The 25,207-nt window shown below is 35.4% G+C and overlaps 1 protein-coding gene across 11 annotated transcripts in view; it reads left to right on the top strand.

Annotated features, from left to right (window-relative positions):
* The window catches only part of AGPAT4 (1-acylglycerol-3-phosphate O-acyltransferase 4), a 1,412,586-nt gene that overhangs the window by 222,081 nt on the left and 1,165,298 nt on the right, over positions 1-25,207 (top strand). For 10 of the 11 annotated variants that reach the window (XR_013830736.1, XR_013830737.1, XM_079939087.1 and 7 more), the window contains exon 1: positions 14,560-14,609. The exons of the other annotated variant lie outside the window; for it this stretch is intronic. Coding sequence is in view for 8 of the 10 variants with exons in the window: in XM_079939087.1 (XP_079795213.1) it covers positions 14,570-14,609 (40 nt within the window). In the remaining 2 variants the exon portion in view is untranslated. Of the gene's footprint in view, positions 1-14,559; positions 14,610-25,207 lie in introns of those variants that run through there. 11 annotated transcript variants of the gene reach the window in all.

Below are 25,207 nucleotides of genomic sequence, written 5' to 3'. Positions count from 1 at the left end.
TATATATGCATATATCATGCTATTAAAAGATCAGAAATATATACGTCTTTTAATTTTTATCCTTATATATAATTTATAAATTTTAATAATGAACCTTGTATTTATTTTATAATTTTTAAAATGGACATTTTTAATGTGTAGGAACTCAGACCCAAGAGAACACATTAATATCTAATACTTTAGTAAATGGCAAAATATATTTTATTAATGGTTGCAAAGTATAAATAATTAATTATAAATCATTGTTTTGCAATGGTGATGAGCAAAGCAGTAGATTAGAGTGGAAGGGAGAAAATACAGCAGTGATAAAGGCAAAAGGGGCTGACACAGTTTTTGTGACTGAAACAAATGGCTGTATCCATCATAACTTCTAACGAAAAAGAAGAGATGAATAAGTTTCTCTAGCATAGCTTTGCCTCAGACTAGCACTAAGTAGCCTTGTTGTTCCAAGCCATTTAGAATGTAAGCTTCACAAGTGTAGCGATTTTTGCCTATTTAAGTTCACTTTTGCAGCCATGGCACCTGTAACAGTGCCTAACAAAAGCAGTATTAGGTAAATGAATGAATGAATGAAAAGTAATCCTTCCCAATGTTTATATCACTTTTCATTATACCATAGAATATAAAGATCTTAGAATCTAGCAATCATTTGATCCAATTACCTATTCAATGTTCACATCTATTACATGATACCTTTGCTAACAGGACATCCCAGCAGCCATGGGAAACCTGCCATTGGTGGAGAACTCTTTTTCTTGTGAGATGGTTCAGGCTTTCTCAGGACAGTGCTGTTAGTTAGCCCTTATTTATAGTGAATCAAAATCCCTCTTCCTATAGTTCTCTAGTTGTTTGCCCTGGGATCATAAATAAGGGGTCTAGTATTTCTTCCACATACCTGCCCTTTGAATATTTGAAGACATTTATCAGCTCCTTCCTTCCCCACCATTCACTCACCGTCTCTTCATACATTCCACCTTCCTGTGCAGATCCTTCAGTAGTATAAGACTTTTAGCAGTTCCACATTCTGTAGCAGCAAGAGTTCTCATTATCATCTTGGCTGATTCCTCTGAATTTTTTTATAGTGTGGTACCCACTTCTGAACATACTAGTCTGAGTTTTGAGTGTGGTCTGACTGGCACTGGACTGATTACTGCTTTGTAAATGCACTGAAGATGAAATGAGTTTCTATGACAGCTGTGTCACAATAGTTTTTACAAAGAGTACTGTAAGTTAAAATCCCTATGTGATTTTTATGAGTGGTCATATTCTGTATCACCTCCATTTTGTAGATATGTAGTTGGTATTTTGAACTTGAGAGTAGGACCATATATTTATCTGAGTTAAATTTCATTAAAAAAATTCATCCCAGCCTTCTAGACAGTTATCATCTCTTGGATTTTGATTAATTTATTGCTTTTGTTTTCTTTTCCTATGATTTTTGTATGATGTTGATAGTAGCACACTGTCTATATATTCATCCAGTGTATTACTTTTAAAATGATGTTAATAGTACAGGGGATAGATCTGTGCTAAGTTGCCAGAAAACATATGCACTCTTCCAGGTAAGAGATTACACATAATACTTGTATTGTTCTCACATCAAGCTCAGTACTTGGATGGTAGGAGCTGCTCAGCAAATATTTGCTGCACTGAATGAGCTGTTGAACACGCTCCACACTCTTGGAGTGGAACTCTTCATCCAACCATTTTATTGTACCTAATCTGTTAGCAGGGCTACTATCCAACCCACATTTCTGCATTTGAAAACAAAAATATAATGAAAAATATTGCCAAATGCCTTGGTGAAATGTGTGTGTCCTACATTTATGAAAATATTAAATAATTAAGAAGTGATATCTCCTGTTCTACGCTCACAAGCCAAGTTACCATGTAATCTTTCCAGCACTTGACGAACACTGAGTAAATGGCAGTTGAATGAATTCAACATTTTCTCTCAGTCCAGCTATTGTATGCAAATCTTTATGAACAAAGGTATTTCTGGGAGGCACTCATGATAGCAGTAACAGATATAAAATTTGTAATTCACTTCAACATTTTTAGCACACCTCGTAAGTGCTAGGTATTGGAATTACAAGCACGAGAGTTGCATGCTTTGGTGAAGAGAATGTTATATTTATTGATTCAGTTGCTATATATGGAGCAATCCGTATATGCAAGGCATTTTATTAGTTCTTGCCAATTCAAAGAGGCTAAGTCTCTGCCCTGCTTACGTTTTAATAAATAGCAAGCAAACAAGTAATCTGATAGTAAGAACCAGGGCAGTAATAAACAAGGTGATGAGAGAATGACGGGGGATACCACTTAATTAGGGTGGTCATGAGAAGATCTTAATCAGGGTGGTCGTGAGAAGATCTTAATCAGGGTGGTCATGAGAAGATCTTAATTAGGGTGGTCATGAGAAGATCTTAATCAGGGTGGTCCTGAGAAGATCTTAATTAGGGTGGTCATGAGAAGATCTTAATCAGGGTGGTCATGAGAAGATCTTATGTGAAGATGGCATTTGAGGTACTATCCAAAGGATGAACGTGGGCTTTGTAAAGATATGGGAAGAGTGTTTCAGGCAGAGGGAATAGCAAACACCAAGACATAAAATTCAGAAGGAGTTTGGCTTATTTCAGAAACACAAAGAAGAAGCCAGTATGGCTGCAGCATGGTGAACAATGTAGCTGAGCATGTGCGTTGAAGGTTAAAGGAGAGAAGGGGCCAGGTGATGTAGCCCTACAGTTGTAATAAGGAGCGTGGATTTTCTTTTGTGAACAACAGGAAGTAATTGAGAGGTTTTAAGTAGGAAACAACATGACTTTATTCTTGGGTCAAGAGATTCATCTGACTGCTTTTGGGAGGGACAGGTATATAGGAGAAAGACCTGTTAAAAGGGTGTTGCTCTTATTCAAGAGAGATAATGGTGGAGACAGTGGAGAGAGAAGTAGAAAAATCCAAGTTATATTTTAGAGATAGAACCAAGGGCTTAATGATAAGAAAGGTAAGGGAAAGGAATACATTGATGATGGCTGCTATGTTTTTGGCGTTAAGCTATTTATTATTGGCACTACAGTGAAGACTAAGAGAGGAGCTGGTGGTGTGGAAGGAATGTTTGATGACAAATAAGATAAATTGTGGCAAGTGCTCTAATGAATACCTACTGTACTTCATACATGTTTATAGTATTCATTCATCCTATTTTTATTGAGCAGCTATATGTGCCAGACATTGGGGATAAAGTAGTGAACGATACAAACACAAATCCTGGTCTTCATGATGAAGTATGACTGATATTGATAAATACTGTGGAGGAAAAGAAAGAAGGGAATAAGGGTTAGGTGTGCCAAGTGAGGGGATTATTTGTGGTTTTAAAGAGCATAGTCGAGAGGGCTTCCCCCTGGAGTTGACGTTTTAGCAAAGACTTGTAATATTAATAAATAAATGTAATAATAGAATCATAGGAATAATTCATGATAATTGAGCTCAGTATATTTTTATTTACCATATTTGCTTATGTATGTCACCTACTATTCTGTTAGAACTTGGGGATATAAGTAGGAGATGGCTTCTTTGCTGCTAATTTCTTGAACAAGGTAACTGTTATGTGCAATACACAGGAATAGTTCTTATTACCTTGCTTAAAGTTGAGAAATTAGCCAAATCCATCTAACCTTTAAATAAATTATTAGAGTTTAAAAGGACAAAAAGTAAAAAACAGAGAATACTGGTCTTTATTTTATTCTGCAATAGAAGCAGATGCAACAATGGCATATAAGAAAGTAAGGTGTCAGCTTTTATTCAAAATTAACAATAGCTTAATACCTGGGGCATAGGTGAATATTAAGTGTTAGCACGCACAGCCCATTCTGCAGATTATCACTTCTACGTCCTAAAGACAAGTCCAGGCACATTTCACTTCATAACACAGGTTGTAAGGGAACAAAGAGAAAAGCAATGAGAAGTGTTATTTTCTTGAAGTGATTTATCACAGCTGTTGCTTCATCAATACATGTATAAACTTCCACATCATCAAAAAAGGTAGTAGCTATTTCTGCAATCAATCTAGAAATAATAGGCTGGGCATGTTTCTTTATTAGCTTCTGTTATAAACATAAAAATATATATCTGCAAGTATGTCAAGAAAAGAAAAATATTGGTGGTTCTGGTGTTTTCTTTCAGTACAAGTTATTTGGAGTTGTCATCTTAAGGAATAATATAATAAAAATACTGATATACTGATATACATTAAGATATATTAGTCACCATATAACTAGAGGTTGCAGATAGGAAGAGAGAGAATAAAATTTGAGTGTGATGTTCTTGTGATAACTTTGTTAAATTCTTAAATATTATCATACCCTCCTCCTAACTCAATTTTAGTGGATTTTCCAGGGCATATAAAAGCTATGGAAGAATTTAGCCATGATTAAATTTTCATATTATATGTTATATGGGACAAAATTTCCATATCAGTGTGTGCAGGTGAAATCAACGTTATATTTTTTACTTGCCATTAGCACTTGACTTTATTTAATTAATATAACATTAATATTTCTTATTCTGTCTTGAAATTTGTAAAGGAATACACTATTTAGCTAAATAATACCTCCAGAAAAAAAAATTGTTTGCATTTTGGTGTCTTTGGAACACTGAAGTCATTTGTTTAATCTGTTTCTTCTAACATAATATTAGAATTCTGTTTCTTTGATCACCATTTTTATTGACATTATTTATGCCAAATATGAAAATACAGCAGATATATTGCAGTTTGAAAATGATATTCACTTATTAGTGATATGTATCTGTACTCTTTATACCGAAATGAGTGATCATTCCTCTTTATGAAGAAAAGGCCAGAAAAATATAATCCTAAAATCTAATTCCATCACTACTTTCAAATTACATTCGACCTAAGAATTTATAAAAACCATAAATTAGTAAGACAGGTGTCTAAAGTTATCATATGGGATGAAGTGGAGATATTTAAAAAGTCACATGGTATTAAAAAGGTGTCTTTTCTAAGTATTGGGTCGATATTGGGTGGTCATTCTAGTTAATGCACTAGTCCCCTTGTTGTCCTGTTCCCCGCGGCCCACACGAACACATGGCCACACAAGCCAGATTGCCCCACTCCTGTGTCATCCGTCACAATTTACCATTTTACCTTTCACATAGTTTCCTAAACTAGAAATCTTTTCTTTCTCCTCTGATCATAAAGAACCGAAAACCATGAATTACATGATTTTTGACATTGTGCAACCTGAAAATGCTCTGGCACATACACGTTTGAGCTAAAACAGGGCCACATGGCTTGTCTAAGTCAGGCAGTCTCCTATTTGGGTTTTCTCATCATAAAAATAAGGAATCATAGAATTTTTGTTCTATTTAATGAATGCAATTTTTCTGTTATCAGGAAACTAAGTAACTTTTTAAAGTTTAAAATTAAGTTAATTTAGAGGCATTTCCCCCATTTTAAAGTATAACAAGAAATACAGAAGAATGAGGGAAAGAAAATAGAATCATCTGTAATCTCATTGATCTTCATGTATCCAGATTGGAGAAGGAGTCAAATATAATCACATACAGGGACATTTTGTTGCCATTACATTCAGAAATCTTTTAAAATTGTTATGGGGCTTAGCTCTTTTTCAGTAGTTTCAGTAAATCCCAACCCGTGATGCCCATCAAACCTCAGCCTGTCATTAGTAGTATTTGCATGTCCTTCCACTTGGTCCTAAGAAAACACCCTGTTTTACTGGGTGTCCAGTGCCAAAGGACTGATTTGGGAGGGGGCATTAAGGGATAAATGCGGGCATGCCTTCTCACACTGGAATAGCAATTTTTGCTTCTTCTCCGTAAACAGGGCTTTTATGTCTCCACTTCAGATTTCACAGGCAGCTGCCTCCTATCTTTTAAAGATGGATTTTCACCACCTTAACTACACTAACTGTGTAGTTAGTACTTTTTCAGTGCTTTAAAGTTGGCACCCATCACAGCTTTCTCGCCCCAGGACTCATTTTTTTTTTTAACTGAGACATGATTGATATATAACATTATAGTTCTTTTAGATGCTAGACTGAATTCTTAATCCAAATCCATTTTGTAAAATATTCAGGACTTTTATTAGCCAAATCAGACTCTTTCTCATATTCAGTGATTTCAAACTATATTACAAAGCTATAGCTTTTCTGGGGGGGATAATGAAAATATTTTGGAACTAGGTAGTAGTGAACAACTAGAGTGGTTGTGTAACTCTGTGAATATACTGAAAACCAATAATTGTGCACTTTAAAAGGGTGAGTTTTGGCACACATGAGGGGCGGAGTGGTGGGTACTGAGAGTGGCTGAGGACCTGGAAACATACCTTGGAGGGTTGGGTAGCCCCTCTCCCCAAGCTTCTGGAGGAAAGGCCCCAGGTGTCCCCACTTGCCCCATCTCAAGGCGGGGTACGCGGCTGCTGGCCCTTGAGAGAAGTTTTAAAAAAAAGTGAATGTTATGGTATATGAATTACATCTCAATTAAAAAGAGATCAATCTTTCTAATTCTGAAAGAAAATCAGAAGCTTTGTGAAACAATAATGTGAACTCATATTGTTGAAATATAATGAAAAGCATAGTAAAATTTCTGGAAGCCTCCTTCAAAGTCAGGTATAGAATTACTATTATGGAAGATGAATCTTTTGTGAGAAAAGACAATTTAACAAAGCTTGAAATCCAACCTGTAGGTGGTCCCCAAACTGGGGATCTAAAATTGAAGGAAAACAAAGGGTAGTTCTATAAATAGCAACAGAAATCAGGGAATAGATTTAGAGATGTCAAAGAAGGACTAGTTGAGAGAGAAGCTAGCCCACTTCTTGGAGTTGCATGAAAGGTTGGACACAGAGGATTTGACTATTCCACTGGCTTTTCTCTGCTATATTTATAGAGGTGATATCTGGGAAGGCAGCTTAATATGCAAAGATCTGGATGATAATATTTGGAGGAGAAGATTTTCACATACTCTGGGAGTTTTTAGGCAAGCATCCTCTCCATTGGGGTGAGGAGTGCTGAATATGGGTATGTTACACAGTCGGAGGACCATGGTCAATGTGAAGGCCTCTGAGCATCTCAGCAGCCATGAGAATACCTGGGTCGAAGATTGGCCCGTTGATCGTCTCAGGGTGTTTACTGTAGTGACAAGGTTGTTAACATTTATTACAAGGGCTGAGGAGAGCTTTTAAAACACACATTTGTAGATAAATTTGTAATGAAATGGGACATGACTTTGAAAGTTTGCTCTACCTGCACATGAGTGCTGTATTATTTGGGAAAATTCTAGATTTTTAAAAATCAAACTTCAATTTTTCTTTAAGAAAATAAAAAGCTTATGATAAATGATTAAAATCTTGGAAAAGGTGAATGAAATACTTTGTCATTTAATTATGAGTGATTTGTGAAGGTTATTTATTTAGTTAGTTAATATATCTATGTATCTATATCTATGTAATACTGGATTCCTGATACCCATTTATGAGATACATTCAATTGGGATTAAAGACTTAAGTGTGAAAACTCAAAAATAAGTAATTACCTTTTAATCAGCACGAGCAAGTTCTCAAAGTGAAAAGGAAAACAACTATGTCATTTTTCTAAGTTAGCATATACTGCACCAGATTGTTAGATTGTTAGTATTCTTTAAGTTGAAAGTACTTATACTAGTTAATGAAAGTGTTTTTGAAGCTTAAGCATTATTTAGTGATCTCATCTCAAACAAAACAGAACAAAACAAATGAACAAAAAAAACCCAAAAAAACAAAAAGAGAAAAACAAGGTAGGGAGTGTCCTTGATCAAAATAAAGACTTGTATTTTATTTCACCCCAGAGTGCATTTTTATTTTATTTTCTAAATGTGTTTTATGGAGTGCCAAAAGAATAAAAACAGAAAACACCCTAGAGAGTGAGAACATAATGCTTAAGGCAGGGAATTGATAGGCAGTGGCAAAAACCATGAAGGGTCTATGATTTCACCCTCTTTGTAAGCTAAGTTCGGCCTGCCACAGTTGCGTGGATGCTGGTAGAAGACGTGAGACTTCTGGGTCAGAGAATAGGATCATTTATTACTCACAGCAACATCAGTAGCCATGCTATCAGCATCCCCCCAGCCCCAGTCCCCATAGGGCAATGTGAAGAGGGCCAGGTGACACCTGCACTCACAGTGGGTGGCATTAAAGTAGAGGAACCTGAAAGTTAGGGCACCTAAATCTTTTATAAAAGACAGTAAGCATGCCTGCCCTTTGATCCAGATGTTTGCTATACAAACACCCATGAAAAGACTGTGCAGCATGGAGGGTAGTGAAGCAAATTTGTAGAAACACCAAAGACCCAATGGAGAATGATATCCTGATAGAAAGATTTGAGTTGAATTCTTCCTTTTTTTGTGGCAAATATTAACATTATACTGATTTAATGGAAAACTTTTTGCTTTAAATAATCTTTACCATAATGTTGTAGCTCCTCAAGAGTGATCATTTGAAGTAGGTTCAGAGCATTGCCCACATTTAATAATGAAGAGTTAAATGATTTAATACAAACTCTTGCAGAGACTTTGTGTCATGCAAATACATGTTCAAAGATGAGTTTTAATTTACTGGACTAAATAAAGTTCTCATTGACTCCTTATCTTGAACTTCAGGTATTTAGCCTTAAAATTATCTACTGGACCTATGATATTTTCTATCAGTGTTAAAATTTGGAAAGTACTTGTCGATCTATCAGAGCACATACTTGTTATTACAGAAGGACCTGTAGAACTGTGTATGATGAGAGGATAAGAAACACATTAACTTCTTAACCCTTAAAGCTTATATTGGAGGAGACTGTGTGTGTCTATGTATTTATATGTATACACACATAAATTTGTTGTAAACATCAAGTTGAAGTGAAATGGCATGATGTTTTTGATAGTTACAGTTGACCCTTGAAAACATGGATTTGAACTGGGTGGGCCCACTTATAATGTGGATTTTTCTTCAATAGTAAATACTATAATACTACATGATTTGCAGTTGGTTAAATCTGCAGATGCAGAACCTCAGATACCAAGCAACCATGGATGTTGAGAAACTACATATATTATATGGAGGCCAACCATAAGTTACATGTGGATTTTTGACTGCTTAGAGGGTTGGCACCCCTAACTCCCAAGTTGTTCAAGGGTCAACTTTGTATTAATCTACATAGTAGAACTAGAGATGCCTTTGTGAGAAACCATGCACAATCAACACAACTGATGCCCAATTTAATTAACAGTAGACATTTGTTAACCAAATATTGGCCTCAGGTGTGAAGTTCATAATCATGATACAACTTTTAGAATATCATACAGTTCAGAATATAAACATGTAGCTATTTTAACATATTCCTTTTTTAAATGTGGGATACCCAGATGAGTTAACATATTGTCTGAATATTGAAAGATTGTTCTTTTGTGCAATAGAAAACTTAGCCTTTTAAAAGTTTTAAGAGACACCTTTAGAGTCCTCAAAATTATTTAAGACACTTAGTGCTATCTGGTCACTCGCTACTGCAAATATATCCATCCATTATAATACTGATATCCTCATGGCTAATGAAAACACCTTGTTTTTTCCTAAAAGAGTAATTAGTATACTATGACTTCTCTTCTGTCACAATAAAAAAAAAAACACTTGAAAATCCCTTACTTATTTTTCTGTATCTGCCATAAATTTTCCTTTATCTCTGAAATATTTTTAACTCCTCCAGCCTTTAGCCACTCCCTCTTCTCTGTTCTCAAAGCATTCGGTGTATTGCACATGGTACAACCCTAATATTAACATACAGCACGTTGTAGTGCATAATTCCGTTTTGTCATCTCTGCCCCCAGTCTGTGTTATTCTTTTTTGTGGCATCAGTTTCTAGCACTGTGCCTAGCACATAGATACTTATTCAGTAAATATTTGTTGAAAGTATGAATGAATGAATTTTAATGTCACCAACAATTTGTTCTAAATCTTATTCATACTGACTTTAGAGCATATGGAAATTAGAACAGTGTTAATAATTTGAGCAAATTAGAGTTTCTGTATTAACATTGAAATATATGTTGCCTTTTTTTCATACCATTAGCACTAGTCTGGGTCCTAAAAGCATTTCTAGGTACAGCAACTGTGAGATATTTAACAACAAAACGTTACCACATTATAAAAACAAACATCTAAATGCAAAATATGACATTTATGAATTTTTTAAGTTTCTTCCTGTAATTGCAGGCTTCGCTGATGAATAAGAATAGGAAAGAAAGCCATTTAAGATTAAGTGAATGCACATTCATTTATTTGCTTATTCCCAAAGTACTAAGTAACTGTCTTTTGCCAAATACTTTAACAAGTGATGACTATCTAGAGATGTTTTGGGGGGAGTTGTGGGTAGAAAGCTATACTGAGATATAATTCACATACTAAAAGTTTCACCCATTTAAAGTGTAAATTCAGTGTTTTTTGGTATATTCAGAGTTCTGCAACTATCACCACTATCAATTTTAGAAGATTTCATCACCCCGAAGAGAAACCCCTACCGTTTAGCAGTAACTCTCATTTCTCCCCAAACGCTCTCCACTACCGCCCCAGTCAACCACTAATATACTTTCTGTGTCTAAAGATTTGCTTGTTCTGGATATTTAATATGAATGGAATAATATAACTTGTGGTCTTTTGTAACTGGCTTCTTTTATAATACTTAGTATTTAAGTTTCATTAATGTTGTAGTATGAATCAGTACTTCATCCCTTTTTAATTACCACAAAGTATTTCATTGTATGAATATACCATGAATGCATATATCCATTTATTAATTAATCCATCTTTTGGCTGTTATAAAGGAGGCTGATATAAACATTCATGTATAAGGTTTTACATGGACATATGTTTTCATTTCTCTTGAGTATATGCTTAGGAGTAGAATTGCTGGGTTATATGGTAACTCTGTATGTTTAACTGTCTGAGGAACTGCCTGTTCCTCAGACTGTTTTCCAGAGTGACTGCACCATTTTACATTCCTACCAGCAATGTATGAAGTTCCAGTTTCTGCACATCTATAGAAATTTTAAGAGACGATTTTAACAGATATATCTAAGTGGAGCTTAAGAATGTAACATCATTTTGATGACTACCAGAAAGCCATTTTCCAATTTATTTTGAAAAATGTGGTTAATTTTTATTGTTTAGTTATAGCTGCTAACATTTACTGAGTGCCCACAATATACATGTAGTCAGCCATTTAATCCTTGTAGCAACCCTAGAAAGTAGGCATCAATGCTGTTTTTACTTTTGAGGGTATTAAAGCATGGAAAGGTTAAGTGACACATCAGGAAGGTTGAGAAGAGAGTTCACCCAGGTGGCCTGGCTTGAGAGCTCTGTATCTGAATTCACACTCTGCCCTGGCACATGTTGAGTGGTGCTGCCACAGGTTTAAGTCTTTGCTGGGAAGTTAGAAAATATATTCGCAAATGGAATTTTGTATTTTAAGTTTAAGAATGAAACTATAATGTAAGTTTTGGTCTATGGGACAAAGACTCACTAACCGTTTTGTTAACTATTAATTATGAATTGTATTAAGTCAATGGAAGACATTTCTTATACACAATTAGTACTATCATTTAGTGAATGTTTACTGTGTGCCAGACACTCTTTCAAGTGTGTTTCTTCATTCACTCAACAGTAATGTGTTGCTGACTTTAGAAGAGATTAGCTTAAATGTCTTTAATGCACAAATCAATAATGTATATTAGCTCACAATGAAAACATTTACTTCTTCCTTTCTCTTACTCAATTCAAATAATTTAATTATATTCATTTTCTTCATCTTGAAAATTATTGGCTAATGGGCACAAGAAAATATGTCTAACGTCACAAATTATTGGAGAAATGCAAATTGAAACTGCAGTGAGGTGCTACCTCATACCTGTCAGAATGACTATCATGAAAAAATCTACAAATAACAAATGTTGGAGAGGATGTGGAGAAAAGGGAATCCTTGTATACTGTTGATGGGAATGTAAATTGCTGCAGCCACTATGGAAAATAGTATGGACGTTCCTCAAAAAACTAAAAATAGAACTACCATATGATCCAGCAATTCCACTCCTGAGTATATATCCAGAAAAATTGAAAACACTAATTAAACAACATGCACCCCAGTGTTCACAGCAACACTATTTACAATAGCCTGGACATGGAAGCAATCCACAAATAGATGTTTTAATATATCAACAGACTACTGGATTAAAAAAGTGATATATCTATATATATGAATATATACATGAATTTATATGTATGTGAATATTATTTGGCCATAAAAAGAATGAAATACTGCCATTTGCAACAATGTGGATGGACCTAGAGAATATTATGCTTAGTGAAACAAGACAGAGAAAGACAAATACTGTATATCACTTATACATGAAATCTAAAAAATAATACAAATGAATGTATATGCAAAACAGAAACAGACTCATAGACATAGAAAACAAACTTGTGGTTACCATATGGGGGGGGAGACGAATTAGAAGTATGGAATTAACAAATACAAACTACGATACATAAGCTAGATGAGCAACAAAGATATACTGTATAGCACAGGGAATTATACCCATTATCTTGTAATAACCTATAATGGAGTATAATCTGCAAAAATAATGAATCACTATGCTGTACATTTGAAACTAACACAACTTTGTAAATCATCTATACTTCAATACAAAAAAAAATAGTGAAATAAATTTGCCTTAGTGTCACATGGAAAATTTCTCGATAGCAAGAAAAGAATTAAAGATAAAGGCCTATAAGTTGCCATTTTAAAAAACAACAGCAAAAAGCTGGGGCAAATTAATTTTATTCACAAAGATAGCAAGTTATCCCATCTCTGGGAGGGAAGACATAAACTGGGAACATTTAATATCATTATATGTTTATATAATACTAGCTTTTCCTAAAATGCCCCTCCTATCAGAAGAACTGTATTTCTTGGATATCTTTATAAACCTCTTTGGGTTTTTTTTGTTTTTTTTTGCGGTACGCGGGCCTCTCACTGTTGTGGCCTCTCCCGTTGCGGAGCACAGGCTCCGGACGCGCAGGCTCAGCGGCCATGGCTCACGGGCCCAGCCGCTCCGCGGCATGTGGGATCTTCCCGGACCGGGGCACGAACCCGTGTCCCCTGCGTCGGCAGGACTCTCAACCACTGCACCACGAGGGAAGCCCTATAAACTTCTTTTTGATTGAAGCAACTGAGAATGCAAAATTGTTTGAAAATTGTTTCTATAAAAAAGAGCAAATAAAATATTTTAAAAATATTTTATTAGTGATTGAGCAAACAAAAATACAAAGAAACAAAACCGTGGAACAGCAGTACAGTGTGATCTCAAGTTTGTGTCCACATCACTAAATTTCTGCTTGTTTCCACCAATTGACTCTAAGTAGGATGACTTTTCAGTTTGGAGTTGGTGCAGTTTTTATTTCTTTGTAGTAATCAACTTCATTGTGATTTCATATTAATGTTATTATATTAGAGTCAGTAATCTATTTTGCTCAAATCTTGCACATTTTTAAGTTGGTATAAAATTTATTGTAGGCTTTAATATTTGCAGTATTGTCATACTGCTTATATTAAGGTTTAAATAATAAAACAATTGCATTTTTAAAAAATGTTTTCAGTGGGATTTTAAAACTTTCATGATTTGCTTTTCACTATCTTCAGTTTAATAATACACAAAAAGCTCATCTTTAGTAGTTAGAAATTTTGTATTTCTTTTTCTCAAACTTGTTTTTCTTTTCCATTCCCCCACAGAACTTTATCCTATTGTAATAAATCAGTCTTCCTTATTCATGGATTCCATATTTGCAAATTCATCTACATGGTAAAATGTATTGTATTCTAACCTCAAAATCAATGCTTGCGGCACTTTCTTGGTCATTGACAGACAAATACAGAATGGTGAGGAAATTTGAGCGGCGCCCTGTGCAGATTCCTAGCTGAGATAGAACAAGGCTGTGCTCTGCTTTCTTGTTTCGGTTCTCATACTGTCAACGTGTCCTTTTTGTGCTCTATTTAGTGCTGTTTTCACATTTTTGTGCTTTTTCTTGGTGATTTTGCTCTTTAAAATGACCCCCAAGGCTAATGTTGAAATGCTGTCTAGTGTCCTAAGTACAGGAAGGCTGTGACGTGCCTTATGGATAGAATACGTGTGTTAAAGAAGCTTCGTTCAGATACGAGTTTGATTGCTGCTGGCCATCAGTTCATTGTTAATGAATCAACTGTGTATATTAAATAAGGTGTCTTTAAACAGACACACACATAAACCAAGGCTATGTATTGATTGGTTGATGAAAATGTTGTGACCAGAGGCTCACAGGAACCTAACCCTGTATTTTTCCTAGGAGCAGTGGTTCAGTATTCACTAGTTCAGTGTTTGTCGTGACTTTATAGAACCTAACTACCATAAATAACAAAAAATGGATTTTATTTTTTTTTCACAGTTCAAGTTTTCATCATTTATTGATAAAGCAAAATAGTCCATGGCATTAGAGTCTAAGAAGCATTCTATGCAAAATCATGGTGAGTTGCAGGAGGAATAAGGCAATATTTTATTCTTCAAGTTATAGACATGGAATTAACCTGGCTTTCCTTGGACCGTAGGACTTTTGCTGGGAGGAAGTGATGCAGTGTGAGAAAAATGGATTTTTTTGGTTTTCAATTTCTTTATGCATCTCTTTGAAATACATCTCTGCAACAAAAACGTATAAAAATTGAAATTTAAGATATATTTTTAAATTTCCTAGTATTGTAAACGTTGCTATTAACAATTTCTACTGGATTGCAATATCATTAATTCTTTTTTAGTATAAAAATTATTAAAACAATCTAAATATCTTACATATTAGGATGAATAATTTGTTGGTGTTTTTGACAAATAATTCAGAAAAAATTATATTAGAAATGCATCTCTTAATTAGATGGATTAGGTTATTTTCCTAATTGATAACATGTATCTGTAGATAAGAATTACTTATTGCTAGAATGAAATAAGTTCAACATTATTTTGTTCTTTCCTTTTATTTTTATAGTTGTAAGCCCATGTTCTAAGAAATAAGTATATGGGAATAGAAGGGATTTTATTGTAGCAATATTACTTTATTCTTTTAATTCCTTCAAGGTTATAAAATGAGAAAAATTGCTTAGCAAGTCTTCATTACAGTTATTTCAGTGATCTATCAATTTATAACTCAATTGAATCCATCTACAATTCTGCTGAAAGCAAAGAATTTGCAACTATCTACTTAGAAAACAATATATAGTCATTCACTTTTTCAGTTTCTGGGAAGTGTATCATATAGATTATACCAAGATTTTTTAACTCACTATTAATTTTACTGACTTTTCTTTCATTTAGAGGCATTTTGTTCAATCCAATAAATTTAGAAAAGGTTGGGAAAATTGAAATATTGTTAATTTCAATATACCTTTGCCAATGCAGTGTTTATGATTGAATGCTTTTTTCGTACTTCAAGTATGTTTTTATCAAAGCCTTGGAGCTGCATATATCTTTTTCGATTTGTGGAAAATGCCTGCCTTTTGGCATGATTGGCAAGACAAGTCTTTATCATATTAGTCAGTGAATAAAAGTTAATTTATCAGAAAAAAAATGGGCCCACGTAGCCATTTTGTTATTATTTAATTCTGATACCTCAGAATAAGGGTGAGTGGCTGTCTAGCTGGCTAGATGGCTGGGTGGGTGAGTGGAAGGGGGGACAGCTGGTTGAATGGCTAGTTGGATGGATAGAAGGGTGGATGGTTAAGTAAGGAATAGAACTTTGCCTGCAGTTCATTTCCTAAATGAAATAAGGCACTCTCACCTTGTATTACAAACAATCTTATCTCTACTCTCCTGAGACTCAACCTGAGGAGGAATTGCTTCTTTGGCAAGACTGAGGGTGTGAAAGAGCTGGGATACTTAAATACATTGGCATCCCTTTTGTCCCTCTTTACTCTAGCTGAATTCCTAACAACACAGCCTAACCGAGCGCTGATAACGGTCTGAAATGACTAAAATACACTGTTCCTAATACCAACTTTCACCCTACTGTGTAAGAAGTCAAGCTCTACTGCAGGTTAATGGGACCTTGGTTAAAAGAGGCTTCTCAGTCACCAATAATTCAGGTTGTCCTTTTTTGACACCCTGTGGTAATGCAACAGAGTGAAATTGGGGAAGAGTGAGTGGTATGCCTTTCTTTGTAAAATAGGAAAATGTTGATTTTGAAGAGAAGGTTGCACAAAAGATCTATTATGACACCTCAGCCATAGGCATGTTTTCTGACATATTAGTCTTAAGGAAGCATATGTGAGAATTAGGAGGTATAAGAATTACCCTCTTATACCCTCGGGTAACATATAGTCTTTGTGTGAAGTCACTGATCTAAAGTAGAGGGCTTCAGGACACAGCTGCTAGTTCCTGCTCCTTTCCTTATAAATCTTGGATAAACCACTTTTCCTTCTTGTACATCTGTTTATTCATTTTAAAAGTAGGAGTAGTGAATGCTGTCACCATCATCTTTTAGAGGTGTTGTGAAGATTAACTGAGATGATGTCTGTAAAAGCACTTTGAAAACTGAAAGCTCTATCTAAACATGAGATATCAGTATCAGTATCCTGCAGTCACTTTAGATCAATTACAGTGTACTCTAAAGCATAGTGAAATAGAACTCCATTCGGGAAAATCTTTCTTATTGAAAGAAAATAAAAGGTAGATTTTTTAGTTACCTAAACATTAATATTGTACAACTAACATAGTAACCATAAATTTTAAGCCATATGTTGAGCCTTAGGTAAGAGCTAGTAATTGTTAAAACTTATAACGTGCTAGGCACTTTTCTAAATACTTTGCATATATTAATTCATTGAATTCTCACAACCAATTGAGGCAGATACTATTGCTAGCTCCTATTTTATAGAGAATAAACTGAGGACCAGAAACTGTGTGACATGATTACATAGTTGATAAGGGACAGTCGTAGGGTTTGAATCTCAGCAGGTAGTTCCGGAGTTCGTGGTCTTAGCCATAATACACACCTCTTGTTTTGTGGATTCTTAATTACATTTTTCCTTCGTCCCATTCTCCACTTCCCATAATGTTACTTCTGTTAAGTAATTAAAGAAGAAAATGGAAGAATTAATCAAAGAGAAAAAAAGAGTTGGGAGGGGGGCCAAGAGAGAGAAAGAGAAGAACCAATGCAAAATCCACTGGGTATGCCTTTGTCAAAGAATCACAGCAGTTGCCTTGAGGCCATAGATAATGTCTTTGCCTACAGTTTCTCTTGTCTACACCTCCAGACCTTGAGGTCTGTTACCCACTGAGGAGGGTAGGAAGGGCGCATTGTCGTCTATCTCTATCCAGGGAGGCTGGGAGCAGTGGAAGACCCATACATTCCAAGCCTGGCTAAATGAGGTACCAGGTACATCTCCCAACTCAAAGAAAGGAAGGAATGGAGGATGCAGAGTGTGATATTTGAGCCTTTTCTCCCATCTCAAATGGTGACACCACAATTCAGTACCTCTTTTTTTTTCCCTCAGAATTTTGTATTTGAATCCATGTGATAATTAATATTGTCATCCTGCCTTCTCATACTTTTTTGCTCAGCATTTTTTTATTCATTTATTTCCAAACTCTTTCTGTCTTTGTATGTAAAATGTGGCTCTTGTAGAAAGTACATAGTTGTGTCAACCTTGTTCTGTCCTGACAGTCTCCACCTTTTTTTTTTTTTTTTTTGCCGTACACGGGCCTCTCACTGTTGTGGCCTCTCCCATTGCGGAGCACAGGCTCCAGACGCGTAGGCTCAGCGGCCATGGCTCACAGGCCCAGCCGCTCCGCGGCATGTGGGATCTTCCCGGAACGGGGCACGAACCCGTGTCCCCTGCATTGGCAGGCGGACCCTCAACCACTGCGCCACCAGGGAAGCCTCAGTCTCTACCTTTTAATTGAAGTGTTATTTCATTAAAATTTAATGTAATTATTGAAATGATTGAATTTGAGTTTATCATTTTATTATATGTTTTCTATTTACTTTTCCAGTTTTGCTCCTCTGTTACTCATTTGCTGATTCTGGAGGATTTAGTAGTTTGTAGAATTCCCTTGTAATTTTTATTTGCTTTTTGGCTCAACATTTTTATTCATTTCAATTTTAATTCTAGGAATTATAATGTATATTCTTAAATTTTGACAGTCAATATTGTTAATAATGCACCAGTTTCCACCCAAAATGTAGAAGAAATGGTTGATATCCATCCCCCATTCTTTATGCTGTAGTTGTCATATTTATTATATTTGTATGTATTTTGGACTCCTCATGAAACTTTTTAATTTTTGCGTTGAATGTTTTCTTAGCTCAGCATCATAATGAACTATCACTAGACTGAGTGGTTTAAACAATAGAAATTTATTTTCTCACAGTTCTGGAGGCTGGCAGTCTGAGATCAGAGTTCTAGTATGGTCAGGTTCTGGGGAGGGCCCTCTTCCTGGCAGACTCCTTTTTACTGCATCCTCACATGGCAGGAGAGACAGCAAACTCTGTGGTGTCTCTTCTGGTATAAGGACACTAATCTCTTCATGAGTGCCTCACCCACATGCCCTTATCTAAAACTAACCATCTCCCCAAGCTCCCATCTCCATATACCATTGCATTGGGGGTTAGGGCTTTAACATATGAATTTGGCTGGGGGGGGGTACTAAACTCAGTCCATATAAGCAATTATATTATTAAAGAAATTAAGATGAATAAAGCAAAAAATCCCCACATAATTGTCTTCTGTATTTACTCAGGCATTTAGCATTTCTGATGTTCTTATCCCTTTCTGAGGATCTACATTTCCATCTGTTGTAATTTCTCTTTAGTATGAAGAATTTTCTTTAGCATTTCTTATAGGGTGAGTCTGCTTGTGACAGATTTTCTTAGTTTTCTTACATCTTAAAATATCTTTATTTTGCCTTTATTCCTGAAGGATATTCTTACTGGATGTAGAATTCTGTGTTTAACAGTGTTTTTGTTTTTGTTTTTAATTTGAATACCTTAAAGATGTTATACTTTTACTTCTGGCCTCCATTGCTTTTGATGATGAGTTTAAGCTATGTGAAGGAATCTCTTTTCCTGTTGCTTTCAAAACTTGTTCCTTGGGGCTTCCCTGGTGGCGCAGTGGTTGAGAGTCCGCCTGCTGATGCAGGGGATGCGGGTTCGTGCCCCGGTCTGGGAGGATCCCACGTGCCGCGGAGGGGCTGGGCCCGTGGGCCGTGGCCGCTGGGCCTGCGCGTCCGGAGCCTGTGCTCCGCAATGGGAGAGCCCACAGCAGTGAGGGGCCCGCATGCCGCAAAAAAAAAAAAAAAAAAAAACTTGTTCCTTATCTTTGGCTTTCAATAGTTTGACTCTGATGTGCCTTGACACAGTCTTATTCAAATTTATGTTGCTTTTCGTTGTTGAGCATTTTGAATATGTACATTTATGTATTTCATCATATATTTTAAAATTCTGGGCATTATGTCTCAAATCATTTTTCTGCCCCATTTTCTCTTCTTTCTTTTTGTCACTACTATTATATATATGTTAAACCATTTGATATTACCTACCAAGTCCCTGAGGTCTGTTCATTTTTTAAAAAGCTCCCTTCTCTCTATTCTTCATTAACATTTCCCTGTTTTATCTCCATTTTGTTATTAAATCTATTAATAAATATTTATTTCAGATATTGTAGTTTTAGTTCTAGAATTTCCAGTTGATTCTTTTTTATAATCTTCATTTTTTGCAGGGAGTTGTTCTGACATGTTACTCAGTCATTACAAAAAGCAAAAATTCTGGCCTCTATCCGTTTAACACTGTGATAGTGAGGGTGAGGAGACTAAATGAAGTTTCTGATTAGAACTTAAAAGATAGTTAGAAATCAAGAATTATGTAAGAAACTAATAAAGAATGATACCAGATAGCATATAATCAAACATTAAGTTATGTGTTACAAATAATAGTTTTGAAAAAAAAATAGTAGTAGCTAATAGTGACCTGGATCCTGCAACAACCCAATAAAGGTTAGATTGTATATGCAAGGTTGCTAAATGTTGAGCTGTGATTACAAAAATGCTGATTAATTCTAGAGCTTTGTTCTTCACTATTATTCATTGGGTGGAGGAATAGATTAGTATAGACTAGATTATATTAGAAATGAAGTAGGACTCAAAGCAATGACATCATTTGACTTTATTCTAGAAAAGAAATTATAGAAGTCAAAATCTATCTATTCTCTGCTGCCAGAGGATAATTTCACAATCTTCTCATCCTGATGGTTAATAGCTTCACTCAAGAGAAACCATACGCATTACGCTAATGTGCAACACTTTGAACGACAGGATACAAAATAAGGGGGCAGGGGGAGGTAAACATGGCTGAGATATGGAATTTCTACCAGTTGAGCTTGATCCCTGACTCAAACCTGGATTGGCTCCATTGTTACCAGAGTTCTCTACTCTGCTTGGTGGGAGTTCGACATCACAGTTTGAGGCTGCATTCTCAAGCAGAGGCCTGTGCTTTACATTGTCAGTTGAAGGTAACCCTTAAGGGCCAGAGAATATATTCACAGTTTGTCCTTTTAAGGATATTTGATGCACCTACACAAGACCATTACCTGGATACATTTTTTTGTTGTTATTCTTTATATCTGTTGTATAGGAAGGGTAACTTTACTAGATGTTGCAGTTAGCTTTCTTCTAACTTTTTCCTCTGAACTTAGAAGTTACTTATATGACCAGATAGCAAGTGTCTATTATTCCTTAATTGGTGATTTTGTGTTTGTTAATTTTCTGCGATAATCAGAATATAATAATGGTTCTCTCTCAAAACAAGTGTTTGATTTTCTTAAACTATTAATATGAGTAATTTTTAAGAGCTGGTCACACCTTCACCCCCTACTTACTTTAATCCTACATGGTAGATGTTCTTGCTGAATCATACTTTGTACTTTTCTCAGTTTAAGAAAAAAGTCATTAAAATTCAAGTTTAAAACATACAATAAAGTACCCAATTTGGTCATTCATTTCCCTAGGTTTAGAAAATACTGTATGTGTGTGTGTGTTTGTGTAAAATATATGTGTGTGGATATACACATATATGTAATATATTATATTTACATATATACATTTATATATATACACACATCTTTATAATTGTTTCTTAGACTAATATTAAGATGTTATGGACTAACAGGTATATGTATATATATTATATGTGTATATATTATATACTTATACATATAAAGTATATACAGACACAGTAATTTTATTAATTTGGATATACACACGTATGTATACATGCATATATACCTATATATGAATACGCATACATATTCTTTTGTAATCATTTCTTAAACTAATTTTTAATGATTTAAAGTATATTAAATTTTTTTACTAGCAGAGTCCTATGAAAAATGCCTAATATGCTGCAGTCCTTTAACAAATGGTTTAAATTATGAGTGCAAGAAATTAGGATTAAAACAAATTTTACTTTCTGAATACTGAAGATATACTGTGTGATTTGTGGGAGGTTAATTTCACCTTTATATAAGGATTTTGAGATTTCTATATGAAAGTTGTTAAATACATGTTCAGCGTAGTTCTTGTGAGCAAAATCTATAACATGAAGAATGTAGGAATTGGTTCTAAGGATTAGATAATTCCATGGACTCACATTGTTCTGAGGATGGTCTGAGGTTGATAGTTGTGAGAAAGTTGGATTTTAAAATAAGAATATAAAGTAAAAATCATGGTGAATGAAAAATTCCCCATTGAAATATATTAAATTGCCCAAGAATTATAAAACATGCAGCTTGGATAATACAACCCTGGGAGGACGCTCAGAAAAGAAGAGAGTTCAAGCAGACCTCTGGGTGCTCTAAAATCAGTAGGTCGAACAAAAAAAGAGAATCTGATAAATGAAGCTAAGAAAGTATGTCCTGTGTTGTAGGAGGGAAACTGGGAGGGCTTAGTGGCAGATGCCAAAAGAAAAAAAGGGTTATTGGAACAAGATCCTTACTGAATGTCCCTGAATGGCCAAATATGAGAAGAATAGAAAAGCAACCTTGACTGGAAACGTGGAGGTCATACCAAGAGCAGTCTTCAAGAGTAGTTCATAAAAGAACGGAAAGTAAAGAAATGGAAAACTGAACTGTAAGAAGTTCACAGTAGAATATTCTGTGCAGAAAAGTGGGATAGTGAATGGAGGGGAATGTGAGGACAAGGTTTGTCTGTTTGGGGTAGAAGCTACTATGGTGATATTTCTCAAAGGTAAAGAAGAAACTACCTCACCAGAGATGTGTAGGGTTACTTTTTTGTTGCCATGGTTATTAGAGTGCGCTCCTGATATTTACTGGGCTGCAGCTGGAGCTAAACATCCTGCAGAGCTTAGGGTATTCTCTCTTGAGGAGGAATTGTCTTGCTCGAAAAGCAATGAGCCCATTTATACTCTGATGGCAATGGTCTATCTTGGGCTCTGTTTTCATTTGATTCTCTCAGCGAAAATGTCTAAGCTCACATGATATTCCATGACATCTAAAATCACTTCTTCACTAAGGCCTTTGATAAGTTCTGGATTTCTCTGGGTTGGCCTACCTTGGATCACCTCTATTCTAGGGAGTCACTCACTATGACCTGGGGAACACCAGGCACTGACTGGTTTATGTCCATCTTTGAGCCAGTCACTGTGACAAAGAGGATGAGGTTGTGCTAATTAATGAGAGCTCACACCTGGAGTTGGGGGGGGAAGGGTGAATCACCCCACCTCAATCCTGTGACTAGTCTCAGTGTAGGAGGAGTAGAATAATGGCTGCTTTCAAGGCAGTCAGAATCCTACAAGGACCATAATCATTGATGAAACTGTTATAGTTATAACTAAAAAATTAGGCCCCAATCAGACAGGACAAGTAGAATAGCCCTGAGAAAAATATAAGTGCCCATCAACCTACGACTCCTTCCCCCTCCTTCCTCCCAGTTACTTTCTTATCCTCTGGATCTTCTGAACCCTGGTCAAGGATAACATAAAAAGTAAGTGTGAATGTGGCTCATCATCTTTTTCCTATCATTGTATTATGGTGCTTATTGATAATACACATAATGGATAATGTTTAGCGATACGGTGTTTATTTCTGGTGCTATAATAGGTGTCATCAGAACAAGCATTCCCAAACTTTTAATTTATAATTAAATCTCAGAACATGGAGATAAGCTAAATTCTTTATCATGTCTCTGTTCTTGGAAGTTGTCTGTATCATGAAGAGGAGCAGAAAAAAAAAAAATAGGCTACTTAATTTAGCTCTTCTCACCTCCTATTTAATCTACTTTAGTTATAATACAAAAGTGGAAGTTGCTTTAATGAGTGCTACCTCCACTAGGCGACTAAAATTAGGAAACTAGTTTTGCAAAACAAACTTACCTTGTACCAAGAGTACAAGGTAATATACTAAGGACTCTTTCCAAAATTTCCTAATACATTCATAATCTCAACAAATCCTTTGTAACTGGCACTTGATGTTGTATACATTATCTCCATTTTAGCAGATAAGGAAGCTAAGAATCCAGGTGAACAGATAATTTGTCCAAAGTCATAAAATTAGCAGCTGGCACAACCAGGATTCCAATTTCTTTTGTCCTGGCTCTAAGGGCATTCTGCTTTCTATGACTCTAAAAGAGGTAGTAGAGGAGGAGGGTTGGGTGCTTCTCTCCTCCTCTCTTTTAGGAATCATGGCTGAAATGACAGGACTAGAACAGACGGAACATACACATTTCTCACATGGGTCAGAAAAAGATGGAGACCCACTGCAAATTATGGTACTGCCATTAAACACTAGCTGTTTTCCATATAATGGCATTTGGCTGTTTATCAGGTCACTTTAAGATGTTTGTTCTTATCCATACCAATATTTTAGTTGGCCAAATATCTGCTATGTATTTGATCAGTCTTTCCATCAGAAAATTCATACTACATTTCTGATTTGCTGCTCAAAAATATTCATTTATAAAGTATTGGTACAGTTTATCCAAATTTAACTTAAGCTCACAAACTTTTTTCTATTTATAAGGAAAAAAAGGCTTTTATTATTATTATTTTTTACATCTTTATTGGAGTAGAATTGCTTTACAATGGTGTGTTAGTTTCTGCTTTATAACAAAGTGAATAAGTTATACATATACATATGTTCCCATATCTCTTCCCTCTTGCATCTCCCTCCCTCCCCCGCTCCCTATCCCACCTCTCTAGGTGGTCACAAAGCACCAAGCTGATCTCCCTGTGCTATGTGGCTGCTTCCCACTAGCTATCTGTTTTACATTTGGTAGTGTATATATGTCCATGCCACTCTCTCACTTTGTCACAGCTTACCCTTCCCCCTCCCCATATCCTCAAGTCCATTCTCTAGTAGGTCTGTGTCTTTATTCCCATCTTACCCCTAGGTTCTTCATGACATTTTTTTTTCTTAGATTCCATATATATGTGTTAGCATATGGTATTTGTTTTTCTCTTTCTGACTTACTTCACTCTGTATGACAGACTCTAGGTCCATCCACCTCACTACAAATAACTCAATTGCGTTTCTTTTTATGGCTGAATAATATTCCATTGTATATATGTGCCACATCTTCTTTATCCATTCATCTGATGATGGACACTTAGGTTGCTTCCATGTCCTGGCTATTGTAAATAGAGCTGCAATGAACATTTTGGTACATGACTCTTTTTGAATTATGGTTTTCTCAGGGTATATGCCCAGTAGTGGGATTGCTGGGTCATATGGTAGTTCTATTTGTAGTTTTTTAAGGAACCTCCATACTGTTCTCCATAGTGGCTGTACAAATTCACATTCCCACCAAAAAAGGCTTTTAGATAATAATGATTTCATTAGTGGTACAGAGTTATCTAGTATGTTTTTTGCAGATTTTTTTCCTTTAGTTTTCTTTATAATTCTTGTCCTTAAGGTGGAATTCCCATGATTTGAACCCCTGGAGAAGATCAGCAACTTCAGATCTCCTGGAATATTTATTCCTTTTTTTAGTAGCCTGTGTATAGTTTTCAACTGCTTCTTCCCCAATGGTGTTTTACTTCTTTTAAAAAAGTCTATTCACACTACTAGAAAAT

Source organism: Stenella coeruleoalba (genome assembly GCF_951394435.1).
Source record: "Stenella coeruleoalba genome assembly, chromosome: 12".
In the NCBI taxonomy this organism is placed as follows: Eukaryota; Metazoa; Chordata; class Mammalia; order Artiodactyla; family Delphinidae; genus Stenella; species Stenella coeruleoalba.
The sequence above is the reverse complement of the archived record's forward strand: the minus strand, read 5'-3'. Positions and strand labels throughout refer to the sequence as shown.